A 12,168-nucleotide genomic window follows, 5' to 3' on the forward strand; every position below is an offset into this window, starting at 1 on the left:
GTCCTTGGCTGGCAGTTCTGTCACAGGTCGGCAGCCGATCAGACCCCGACCTGGGGTTACTCTTGATGGCTGGTCTGTGTCTGGTCCTGCCCTAACTCCTGCCTCTGTTCTGCCCTCGTACCTTCTCCAGAATAGTGCTCCTCCGCTGCCTCAGGCTCCACCTCCAGGCCTTTCCCCTCTGCCCACTCTCAGCTTTTTCTAAAGCTCGCCCCTCCTCTCCACCGGCAGCTCAACCAGAACCAGTCCTCAGGCCCTCACCTTCTACCCAAGAAAGGCTACACTCCTTGGAGAGAGCCTGCCTGCCCTCGTGTTGCTATGTCCCAGACACACGGCACTGCCAGCCTCCACTCCTTGGATGCGGCCTTCAGGCTGTGTGCATGCGGTTCCCTCTGCCAGGACACCCTTTCCCTCGACCATCCACCCTGAGTCTTGGCTCCTCCCTTCATGATCTCTGGCTTCCCTGACTGCCCAGTCAGCACACCCACCCTGGAGCCCACGGCTACTCACACAGCCCTCTCTCTGCAGTCTGCTCACCTGGGTTGGCACTGGCTGTTTTCCTGCTTGCATCCCCCACCAGGCTAATGGCTCTGAGGGCCAATTCTGGATCCATCCATCATGCTTCTTATACCTGCTCAAAGGATACCAAAGAAACAGAAATGTGGTGCTTACCTTTTGAGAATTGACTCAACCTACAGCCAGAATTAGCCACGTCAGGCCTGGGAATCTTAAGTGCTGTGACCACACTGAGCCTCAGTGTCCTCTCCTGTAAAATGGGAAGATAATCCTGACACTGAGTAGGCACTTACTTGTTAAACATGAGCTACATTCCCCTTGAAAGTCAGGTTCTTCACCTGTGGGAACCCTTGACCTCAGTTCAGGCTCTGGCTCCTTTGGCTCAACAGGATAGCTTACTTGGATGGCTTTGACCCTGGGTGTCAATCTTCTACGTATCTGGCCACAGCTGGACACATCACTGAACCCCCAAGAGAGCCTCTGCCGATGCTCCAGACCCTTGGCCTTGCTCCTCTCTGCTGCATCGTACTGATCGCATGCCAGAGCTCTTCTCCCAAGCCCCTGAGAGAGAAGAAGCCCCCTTGTCCTTGCCGCCTCTCTGGACCCCACCTCCACCTGACCCAGGAGATAGTACTTCCTTTCATTCCATAAAAGAGTTGTTGAATGTCAAGCACTGTGTGCTAAGCAGTTGTTCCCCATCTCTGGAGATTCAACCCAGGTGGATTTTTCTCATCTGTCTCCTCCTGTGTGATCATTGGTGTGTCCCCTTTGGGGCAACATGGGGCCCCAAACCCATTCAGAGCAGGGGGTCCCTTGTACACTGCATGTTTATGAAGACTGCTTTGGTTGAATGTGACTGAAACCTAATTCAAAATGCCTTTAAGCAAAAGTCTTGTTTTTTTTTTTTTTTTGTCTAGGTCACTAAAAACATCCAGGGGGTAGTTCTGATTTCAAGGAAGACTAGATCTAGGGGCCAAGTGATGTCATCAGGATTCAGTCTTCAGATCAAACAGAAGGAATAGGACTCCAGTTTGGAAAGAAGGAGGTTGGAGGTGGTAGATTTCCAGAGATGATCAAATTCTACTAAATCACCAAGGTTCTGGGATGGGCTGTTCCGTTACTCTCTAAATATTGGTGATCTGCCTTGCCTGAACCAATTGAGTCAGCATTTTGGGGGGTGAGGCCCATGCACATGTGTTTTTAAAAAAAATCTCTGCAGGCCATAAGCAGGGTCATAGAGGTGGTGAGGAGAAAGGCAAGGGTCAGGCTCCAGGGTGGCCTACCTGTGAGCTTCTTATCCACGGAGTCTGAGTTCAGGTGGGAACTCGTGATGGTTATAGGGCCTATGGCTCCTCCCAAGGGCTCCTGACCTCTGGGGTGTCAGAACCTCAGCCTGAACCCCAGATCCTCAACCCAGGCAAGAGCATATGTGCCAGGCCCTGTGCTGGCCCTTGAACCTCCAATCACTGCTTCCTGAGCATGGCAGCTCTGTGGTCCTGGGGGACCTGAGGTGTTTTGATGGGCAGCACCCACTCTTCCATACCCTTTCTCCCATGGGCCTGTCTGGGATTAGACAGCAGAGAAGTGAGCTGCAGTGGCAAGTGCAGCTTCAAATCCTGGCTTTGCCGCCTAACAGCTCCATGATCTTGGGAAAGCCATTCTTGTGTATTTGAATTGTTTTCTCCTACCAGGTAGTCTCCCTTGGCAAGATAAGAGGATTAAATGAGACAGTGGATGTGGAAATATGTGGGCTCTAGTTGGCAATCAGTAAATGCTGAATGAATGAGTAAATGGATGAGTAGGGACACCAAGGTGGGCAGGCTGAGAGCTTGGGCCCTCACTGTTCTCAGCACATCTCCCAGGAGGGGCCTCTCACAACTCACAGCTGCCTCTGGGACATTCGTAAGGGATCCAGGAGGCAGAGTCCATTTTCTTTTGGAGGAAAACCAATTAATGTGTCACTCCCTCCATCTGTGTCCCAGCAGAACTCTCATCCATTTAACCACAAATTCTCCGGGTGCCCCTGTCCTGAGCTAAGACCTATGTCGAAGCCATGAGAGCAAGCGAGAAGCAGTCTTTACCTCCTGAAGCTCCTGGGCTGATGAGGAGCAGGCAGATACAGAACTACTCTGTTGGGCAGGCAGGAGAAGGAGTGGGTGTGGAGGGGATTCAGAAGATGGAGTATGTGAGTTGAATAAAGCATGCTGCTAAATGGGAGAAAGGAATGGCAACCCTCTCCAGTATTCTTGCCTGGAAAATCCCATGGACAGAGCAGCCTGGTAGGCTACATGGGGTCGCAAAGAGTTGGACACAACTGAGCAACGAACACACACAATGCTCAAATGGAGTCTTGAAGGAAGAGGAGGAAATACCCAGGGAGCTAGACGGCAGTCAGGGAAGGCTTCCTGGAGGAGGTGGTTACTGAACTGACTCTTGAATGTTCAAAGCAGTTTTCTAGGCAGATATTCTAAGATGGGGAACCAGCCATGGTATAGGCTTTATTCAGTTTTCTCTGACTGTTCCATCAAAACCATCCAAGGGACCTGGACTCAAGTTGGATAGGCAGCTTCTAGAATTATCCATGGGGAGCCCAGAGCCCACTCCTTTTTATCTCCCTTGCACATATGCCCCAGCTTCCCTCACAATAGGCCCTCTCTGCTCACTCAACCCATAATGTCCTCTGGGTCCTGCGTGCTTCTCCCAGGCCCACCCCCTGTATACTCTGCAGCCTCCTCGAAAGATCTCTCCTCCAGAGAATGTTTTCTTACCCTGCCTGTCCCTTTCTGCAAAGTTCAGCACTTTGTCTGCAGGGCCCAAGCTTGCCCTCCGCTCAAAGGTGAACGTTCCTGGAAGCTCCAGCCCGTTTTCCACTTCAAACAAAAGGCTGGAACTTGCACCTCAGTCTCCACACACAGCCAGACCGCTGGGCTTCCAACTTGGCTGGGCACCCGTCTGTAACGAGGAGTGGGCCCGGCCTAAATTTGGAGATGTTAGTTGGAAACTCGAGTGCTGCTAATTCAGGCCTTCCAACTCTGTGTGTTTCCCACTCTGCCACACCGAGCAATTCGGCTTTTTCAAGGAGGAGATTCAAAGTCCGCTTTCCACCACCTTTTGTTCAGATCCAAGGAGGGAGGTCAGACCTTCGGAACCACCTGCTCTTCAGAAATAATGTGAAAAGTTCCTACTGTGTGCCTGGCTCATTTATAAGCATCATTCCTCATAACATCTCTATGACGCAGGAGTCATTTTCCGTGTTTGGTCCAGGCAAGGAATCCAAAGTTTAGAGAATGAAATTAACTAGCCTGAGGTCACATAAGGAAGTGTGAGTTGATTCAGCGTCTGACTATGAATCTAGTGCTCCTTGCCTGGCATAGTCTCCCAGGGAGTTCACCTGGGACCCTAAAATCTTAGAACCATGGGTATAGGCTTTGAAGTTTGGTCATGCCAAAGCCCTTATTTTCAGAGGCTTCCACCCCTCTTCACAACAAACATTAAGATGTACCACATTAAATGTAATTTATGTTTAACTCTGTAACAGTGCAGTTGAATGGCTGTTGAGTAGGCAGTTAACTTGGTCCCCGGTTTCGTGCACATGAATTGGGACTTCTTTCTGTTGCATGTGATAGAACACAGTCTCAACTGTTTTAAAGGAAATGAGATATTATTGGCCCACATAACAGTGAGGTAACTTGAGCTTCAGATATAGCTGGGTAGGTCCAAAAACTGAAAGATGTGAGGAGGACTTGGTTTCTTTCATTCTCTTCCTCTTGGCTTTCTTCCTCCAAGCTGACCTTGTTGTTAGGCAGCATTTCCCCTCATGGGGGTACAGTGACTGCCTTTGCTTCAGCCTTATCTATTTCCCAAGTTTAAACTGGCCTATGTTTGGGGGGATTATTTATAACAGGATCTTGAGGGCTGCTGATTGGATGACTCAGGCCACGTGCTGTGCTCTGCACCAATCACAGGAAATTATATTTTGATTGGTCAGATCTGAATCTTTTGTTCTAGTAGAGCTGAGGTGGAAGCCCCTGGCTCCATCGTGGGAGTGGAAAAGAAAGGGATCCCTGAATGGTAATGGGAGGCTGGTACCTAATTGGTGAGCAGGGAAGGATGCAGGGGCCGCCAAGTCAAGTCCACTCTAGGGATCCGGGGAGTGAAACTGCTGAGGCCAATGCCTGGGGCCAGGCCCTTTCTACTTTGCCGTCTCAAGCCTTGGCCCCCGTCCCTGCCTTCTCTACACAGCTCTGCCCCTTGCATCTGCCCTTCCTCTCTCACCTGCTCCTTCCCTCTCTTCCTGCAGCCTGATGGCACCAGCAAAGAGTGTGTGTTCATTGAGAAGGTCCTGGAGAACAACTACACAGCCCTGATGTCGGCCAAGTACTCTGGCTGGTACGTGGGCTTCACCAAGAAGGGGCGGCCGCGGAAGGGCCCCAAGACCCGCGAGAACCAGCAGGATGTGCACTTCATGAAACGCTACCCCAAGGGACAGGCCGAACTGCAGAAGCCCTTCAAGTACACCACGGTGACCAAGCGGTCCCGGCGGATCCGCCCCACGCACCCCGGCTAGGCGGCCCTGCCGCGCCCCCCCAGGCCGCCCCAGCCCACACTCACACTCACGGAGAACTGCAATCAGAGGAATATTTTTACATGAAAAATAAGGAAGAATTTCTATTTTTGTACATTGTGTTTAAGAGAAGACAAAAACTGAACCAAAATTCTTGGGGGAAGGGGAGCGATAAGGATTTTATTGTTGACTTGAAACCCGCTGACAAAAGACTCACGCCAAGGGACTGTTGTCAATGCACAGGTGCTTGTGTCTCTCTAGGAACAGACAACTCGAAACTCGTCCCCAGAGGAGGACTTGAATGAGGAAAACGACACTCTGAGAAACCAAAGTCCTTTTTCCCAAAGGTTCTTAAAGCAAAAAAAAAAAAAAAGGCAAAAACACAAAAAAGAAAAACAAAGAGAAAGTAGTGTTCCCCCCACCCAGCCAACTCCCCCTCTTTCCCAATCCCCTGTCCCTGCCCCAGAGTCCAACAAAAATCGCTCTCTGGTTTGCAGTCATTTATTTATTGTCCGCTGCAAGCTGCCCTGAGACACCGCGCAGGGAAGGCGTGCCCCTCAGAATTCTCGGCGCCTCGACTTTCGACGACAGACGGCCTCGTCCAATCACGGTGACCCTGCATTACTCACAGTTCTGGAGGATGCTGCTATCGACCTTCCGTGACTCACGTGACCTAGTACACCAATGAATAAGGGAATATTTTAAAACCAGCTATATTATATATATTATATATATATAAGCTATTTATTTCACCTCTCTGTATATTGCAGTTTCATGAACCAAGTATTACTGCCTCAACAATTAAAAACAATTGACAAATTATTTAAAAAATCAAGAGGCGAGTGGTGGCCGGGGGCAGGGCTCAGGTGCCCTTCCATGTTTGTTCTTGGTCTGAGGTCGTTGGGCTGAGAGCTGGGGCCTCGCTCATTCATTTATCATTCATTCATTCCACACGGCCGTGCTCCAGGCACTGGTCTAAGCACTGAGGATGCAGCCTTAAACAAAGCAGATGGTAACCCTTGCTTCCAGAAAGATTACATTCTAGTGAGTCATGATTCAGTGGTTGACTCAGTCATACGTTCACATACATGTGCTCTCACGCACATTTATGTCCCAAGGGTATTCAAGGCCTTGTTGTTGTTCAGGCACTAAGTCATGTTGGACTCTTTGCGACCCATGGACTGCAGCATGCCAGACTTCCCTGTCCTTCCCTGTCTCCCAGAGTTTGTGCAAACTCATGACCATTGAATTGGTGATGCCATTCAACCATCTCATCCTCTGTCACCCCCTTCTCCTCCTGCCCTCAATCTTCCCCAGCATCAGGGTCTTTTTTCAAGGCCCTGGGGATTTATAAAACAACATAAAAAAATCACAGCCTGCTGGTAACTTCACTTACAGTAATTCTCTTGATAGCAATGATTCATTGCTTCATGCATTGATTAATTGAATCACTGATTCAACATATATTTATTAAACCCTTACTAAGTGCCAGCCACTCTTAGGTACTGAGAATTCATCAAAACAGATCCCCCCCAAAAAAAAAAATCATGAATATGCAGTAAGGCTTATTGATTGAGTCATTTGGGGAGCTGACCCCTGGGTTTTGCCAGGCACAGACTAAACAAGGCACGGGTGGTCCCTACTCTCCTTTCGGTGGTGGAGGGGGTCAGATGCCCAGGTTGGGAGGGGACCTGGTGTTTCTTCTGCAGACCCTCACGGGCTGGAGCATGAGGAGTGTGTCTGGCCTAAGAAACCTCTGGGGACTTTGGCTTCAAGGTCTTTTTTCCCCAGGGCCTGCCCTAGGATGTGGGGGAGAGGCCGCCTTGGTCCTGGGGTGGAAAGTGGATTGGGCTTCAGGTTGACTGAGGGTCTCTTCTAGGGTCCTGCTGCTGTCACCTGCCTCTGTTGAAAATGCCCCTTGCCAGGAACGGCCAGAAGAGGTCCCCAGTGAGGCCCTACGGAGAGGGCAGGGGCAGGGGCAGGGGGTGAGGTGGGTGCGGGCAGCACCACCTGCAGAGGCGTCCTGGACAGAGGGAGCCAGGCTTCTTTTAGCTCCCTCTGTGACCCCCTCAGAACTCAGGCCAAACACTGCTCTTGGTTCTGTCTCTTCACCCCTGCGCCCTCGCCTTCCTGCCCTTTGCAGTGCATCTTCCTGAGGGCTTTGTGAAGCCCTTTCAGGGGCCTTATCGCACTGTGACTTCAGGATGATTTGTGAGGAAGGGACTATCATTATCCTCAGGGTACGGGTGAGGAGACTCAGAGAAGTTTAGCTGCTTTCCCAAGGTCACAGAATAAGTGGTGGAGTGGGTATCCAAACCCTAGACACTCTTCGACTGCAGTACTTGCTACTTGGTGAGAGCTTACTGGATGTCAGACCCCCTGCTGGGTGCTTCGTGTCCACTTCCCTGGCATCCAGCAAAATCTTGTGTTGGACAGTTGGACTGATGAACAGACTGGGGCTCAGAGAGAACTCTTGACATGCCCAAGGCCTCCGTGAGCAAGTGATGAATCTGAGATCCTTGATGATAATAATGGTGACTGTGGTGGTCATTTATTGGGCACCTATTATGTGCCAGTTCCCTTCACCCTCTACTATTTTATTTCACTGAAGCCATAAGCCTGTGAGTTGAACATGTCCTGTCTTTTGTGTCGGAAGTTTCAGAGAAGTGAAATGACCTGCCCAAAGCAATCCAAGCTAGAAAATAGTGCCATGGGTATTCAATCAGTCCATTGAATCAATCACTCATGCATCTGATAAATACATACTGTTTACTGTGAGCCAGATGCTGTCTCAGGGTCTGGAGATACCGTAGTTAGCTGAGCAGAGTCCCCGCCTCACAGAGCTTACGGTCCCTTGGGGGAAGATACAGCAAACTGAATAAATATAAACGATTTCAGGTGATAGTAAAACATAAGGAAAAAGAAAATAGGGTGAGGAGATAGACGTGATGGAGCTGCTATTTTAGATAGAAAGGGAAGGGAAGGTCTCTGGCGGAGGAGTCCCGTGCAGGCACCGAGGGTAAGAGCGAGCCAGGCAGAGGCAACAGAGAGGGACGCAGGGCTAGAAGCCTGTCAGGGAAATAATTTGAGGGGCCCATGGGCTCATTGCAGAATCAATGGAGGGGAGAAGCTGAGTGTTGCAGGGGCTAAACCACCACTCCTTCCCTGGTGGCTCAGCAATGAAGAATCTGCCTACCAATGCAGGAGACCTGGGTTCGATCTCTAGGTTGGGAAGATCCCACTCCAGTATTCTTGCCTGGGAAATCCCATGGACAGAGGAGTCTGGTGGACTGCAGGTCACAAAAGAGTCGGACATGACTTAGCAACTGAACAGCAACAACAAAACCGCCCCTTGAGCTTTTTTATTTGGCGTGAGATGGGGAGCCACGTGTGATGTGTCTGACACTGTCAAGGGTCTGCTCTGGCTCCTGTGTGGGGAAGGACGGGCAGACTGCAGCCGGGGGTGCCTGAGGCCAGGATGAACCTGCACTGCACTGCCTTCTGCTGCTGACTGTGGCCTGCCTCCCCCAAAGCGCATCCTTCTGCTGCTGACTGTGGCCTGCCTGCCCTCCCAGCACATCCTCAGGCCTCCATCCTCATCCCACAGGCTGCCCACACCACCCACATCCACCAACTTGCCTTGACTCCATCCCAGGTGCCCAGGGCTGGTGGTGATTTCCCCTCCTTAGTCCTCCAGAGACTTGGAGGATCTGGAGCCCTGGATTGAGTCACGCCCCCTGTCTGGGCCTGACTTTGGAAGATGCAGACAGAGATTTCTGGATATTTCCCGAGCTGTGAGAAACATGCTAATCAGTGCAGAGGGCTGCTGAGAAGATTCCTCAGCCAAAGAGGATGACTTAGGATGCTTCCCTGAGGAAAGCGTTGAATGAGTATTTCCACAGTCCAGCTGCATAGAGCCCACCACTTCTGAGTAATAATAACCACCACTTCTGAAGCATCTTCTATGTACCAAGCACGAGCTTATTGAATCTACCCAACCAGCCTTTGGGGTGGGCATTTTTAGCCTCACTTTATAAAGCAGGCTCAGAGAGGTGAAGTCACTTGCCTGAGGGCACACAGACAGTAAGTAGAGGAGCTAGGATTTGAACCCAGGGCCGTCTGTTTCTATGGTTTGATGACAGCCTGAGTGGCTGGAGCACTCGCCTCTCAGCTCCCTGATCCTGCCTGGGTGTCCATCATCTTCCAGCTCCCAGAGGGTGGAGGCAAATATAAACAACATTTTCAGGTGCCTAATGACAGCCTGTCCCTGGCCCTCTGGATCCTCCCCAGGATGCCAGTGTCCCAGAGGTCACGAGGGTGGGGGACCTAAGGTACCAGAGTTGGGTTTCACTTGGCTACTTTGCCAGCTGTGTGATCCTGGGCATGTCATGTCTTCCATGAGCAGTGTCCTTCATTAATCCAACCATTCTTACCTGGCAGGGCCCATGTGATGTTCAAAAGAGATAGGAGAGCAAATAATTGGGGATTATTCCTGTAATAAGAGCTGGAAGGCACCCATGCAAGTGCTTTATCCTCAGTCTTTTCTCTCTGTCTCTCTTCAGCCTCATCACCACTGTTTTTCCCTTTGGTCAAGACCCAGGGAATATGTGGGATCTTAGTTCCCTGACAGGGAATCAAACCTGTGCCCCCAGTGGAAGGATGGAGTTTTAACCACTGAACCGTCTGCAAAGTCCCAACCTCATCACTTTAGAGAGGAAAGAACCATGACTCAGGCAGAGGAAGTGACTTGCTCCAGAGCACCCAACAAGTTAATGAGAGAGCCCATTAGAATAGTGATGATGCTGATGGTGAACCTCATGAGTTGTAGCAAAGGGACGTGAGTCAGAGCTCTTCCAGGGAGCTTGACGCTCAAGGGCTCCTTCAGTGGCCAGTCAGGTCCCCCTTAGCATCCTTTCAAAATTTGCTTCTCTGACCCAGAGAAGAAGAGGGCAGAAGGAAAGGGCTGAGGTCTCTTGATCCCAGACCCTCACCCTCTGGTCCTCACCCCTCCAGTGGTACTGTGCACCTGAGCACCAGAAGTGAATACAGATGGACCCTTGCCTGGTGTTTCAGGAGGCCGGTAGGGGCAGTAACAGTGGGCTCAGTCCCCACATAGGGAGGGAAGCGGGTTTGGGGATGGCAGTGTGCTCTCTGCCTGCCGGCCCCACCCTTTGATTTTTGTTGTTGTTCAGTCTCTGAAGTCATGTCCAGCTCTTTGCAACCCCATGGATGTAGCACACCAGGCTCCTCTGTCCTCCACTGTCTCCCAGAGTTTGCTCAAATTCATGCCCATTGAGTCGGTGATGCTATCTTAACCATCCCATCCTCTGCTGCCCTCTTCTCCTTTTGCCTTCAATCTTTTCCTAGCATCAGGGTCTTTTCCAGTGAGTCAGCTCTTTGCATCAGGTGGCCAAAGTACTGGAGCTTCAGCTTTAGCATCAGTCCTTCCAATGAATATTCAGGACTGATTTCCTTTAGGATTGACTGGTTTGATCTTGTTGCAGTCCAAGGGACAGTCAAGAGTCCTCTCCAGCATCACCATTTGAATGCATCAGTTCTTTGGTGCTCAGCTTTCTGTATGGTCCAACTCTCCATCCATGCATGACTGCTGGAAAAACCACGCTAGGCATTGTTTGGATTCAGTCTCCTCCCCCTGTGGCCACCCCTCCCCTGACTACTGGGATGGGAGGGGGAAGTGATGTCTGTCAGGCACCTACTCTGGACCAATGCTTATGATCACAGTGACGTGCACACAGACTGTTCAGGATGGTTCCTGGTGCAGAGTAAGCTCTTGGTACCTTAGCTGTTACTATCATCACATTTGACTGGCACAAAGACCTTGCAAGACAGATATGAGGAGGCCCCTTTTGTAGATAGGGAAACTGAGGCCCCTAGAAAAATGCCATTGGCCTCAAGTTTAATGGTAGAAAGTGACAGAGCCAGATTTGAATCCAGGCTTCTCTGTTCCTACTTTCCACTTCCCCACCATTCCTCCTCTCCTTGCTTTTGTTGGGGATGGAGAGGGGAATAAGGCACCAAAACTTGGGGCAAGAAAAGTAAAGTGTTCCTACTGGGTGAGTGGGGACGACATGAACACAGGAGAGGCTGGGTCTGGAGTCTTCCTGCCGCCCAGGTGGGCTGAGGAGGGGGCGGGGGGTGAAGCCCCAGCTGAGCACAGGAATGAGATGCTCTCCTGACTACCTGTCCAGGATGGAGCCTAACAAACCTGGGTTAGGATGCTGGGGGCTCGAAAGCCCCATGAACAGGCAGAGCCCTTCCTGCACAGCCCCAAGATTGGGGCTTCCAAAGAAACAGTAGTGAGTCTAATGCCAAAGATGTGAAGGCTGCCCCCCAACCATGCAATTAGCAGTGGGTCTGTTACAAGCATTAGGTGAGGAGTTGGGGACCAGACGGCGGCGAGGCTCACCCTTGCCACCCTGCCCCGGGACAGCCTGGCCCCTGGCTGAAACTCCCAGCTCTGGCAAGGAGAGGAGACGGCAGGTAGCCTGCTGGTGACTGGCCTCCTGCAGAGTGGGCCAGTAATGAACCAGGCATTCCTCCCCTCCTGAGGGCAGCTTCACGGACCTAATGAGCACCTGTAAGACTTTCTCCCCAGCTCCTCCACTCAGTGAATATTCCAATCTACCAGACTGACCACTGCAGCTGCAGGCCCCACTGTGGCCCCTAGGGTGGATCAGAGGTGCTGCTGATTTTAAATGACTCTCATAGACTGATGTTTCAATCATATGGGGCTGATTGTCACCTACTGATCACCAATATTGATCACCTATTGATTACCCCAATTCTCTTAAGTCTCATCCGAGTCCTCTGAGATAGTTAATTTTATCTGCTTCCTACAGATGAGAAAACTGAGACCCTGAGAAGGTCGTCAGGAAGTCAAAGCTTGGTTAAGGTCATCCATCAGACTGCTGGAATCCTGCACATGACTCTTGTTACCATATAACAGTCCCCCAGGGAGCTGGTCTTAACCTGTTCTATCCACAGACAGCAAATCAAAGAGGCAAAGTGACATGCTCAAAGTCACTCAGTTATTAAGCAGTGAAGCCAGGGTTTGAAAGTAGGTCCACTGG

The 12,168-nt window shown here is 50.9% G+C and overlaps 1 protein-coding gene across 1 annotated transcript in view; it reads left to right on the forward strand.

Moving 5' to 3' along the window:
- The window catches only part of FGF18 (fibroblast growth factor 18), a 36,681-nt gene extending 31,246 nt beyond the window's left edge, over nucleotides 1–5,435 (forward strand). The window contains exon 6 of the mRNA XM_010851304.1: nucleotides 4,814–5,435. Within this exon, the coding sequence (XP_010849606.1) occupies nucleotides 4,814–5,080 (267 nt within the window). The 3' untranslated portion in view covers nucleotides 5,081–5,435. The remainder of the gene's footprint in view (nucleotides 1–4,813) is intronic.
- Nucleotides 5,436–12,168: the final 6,733 nt, after the last annotated feature.

This window comes from Bison bison, unplaced genomic scaffold, assembly GCF_000754665.1.
Source record: "Bison bison bison isolate TAMUID 2011002044 unplaced genomic scaffold, Bison_UMD1.0 scf7180017864301, whole genome shotgun sequence".
Lineage (NCBI taxonomy): Eukaryota > Metazoa > Chordata > Mammalia > Artiodactyla > Bovidae > Bison > Bison bison.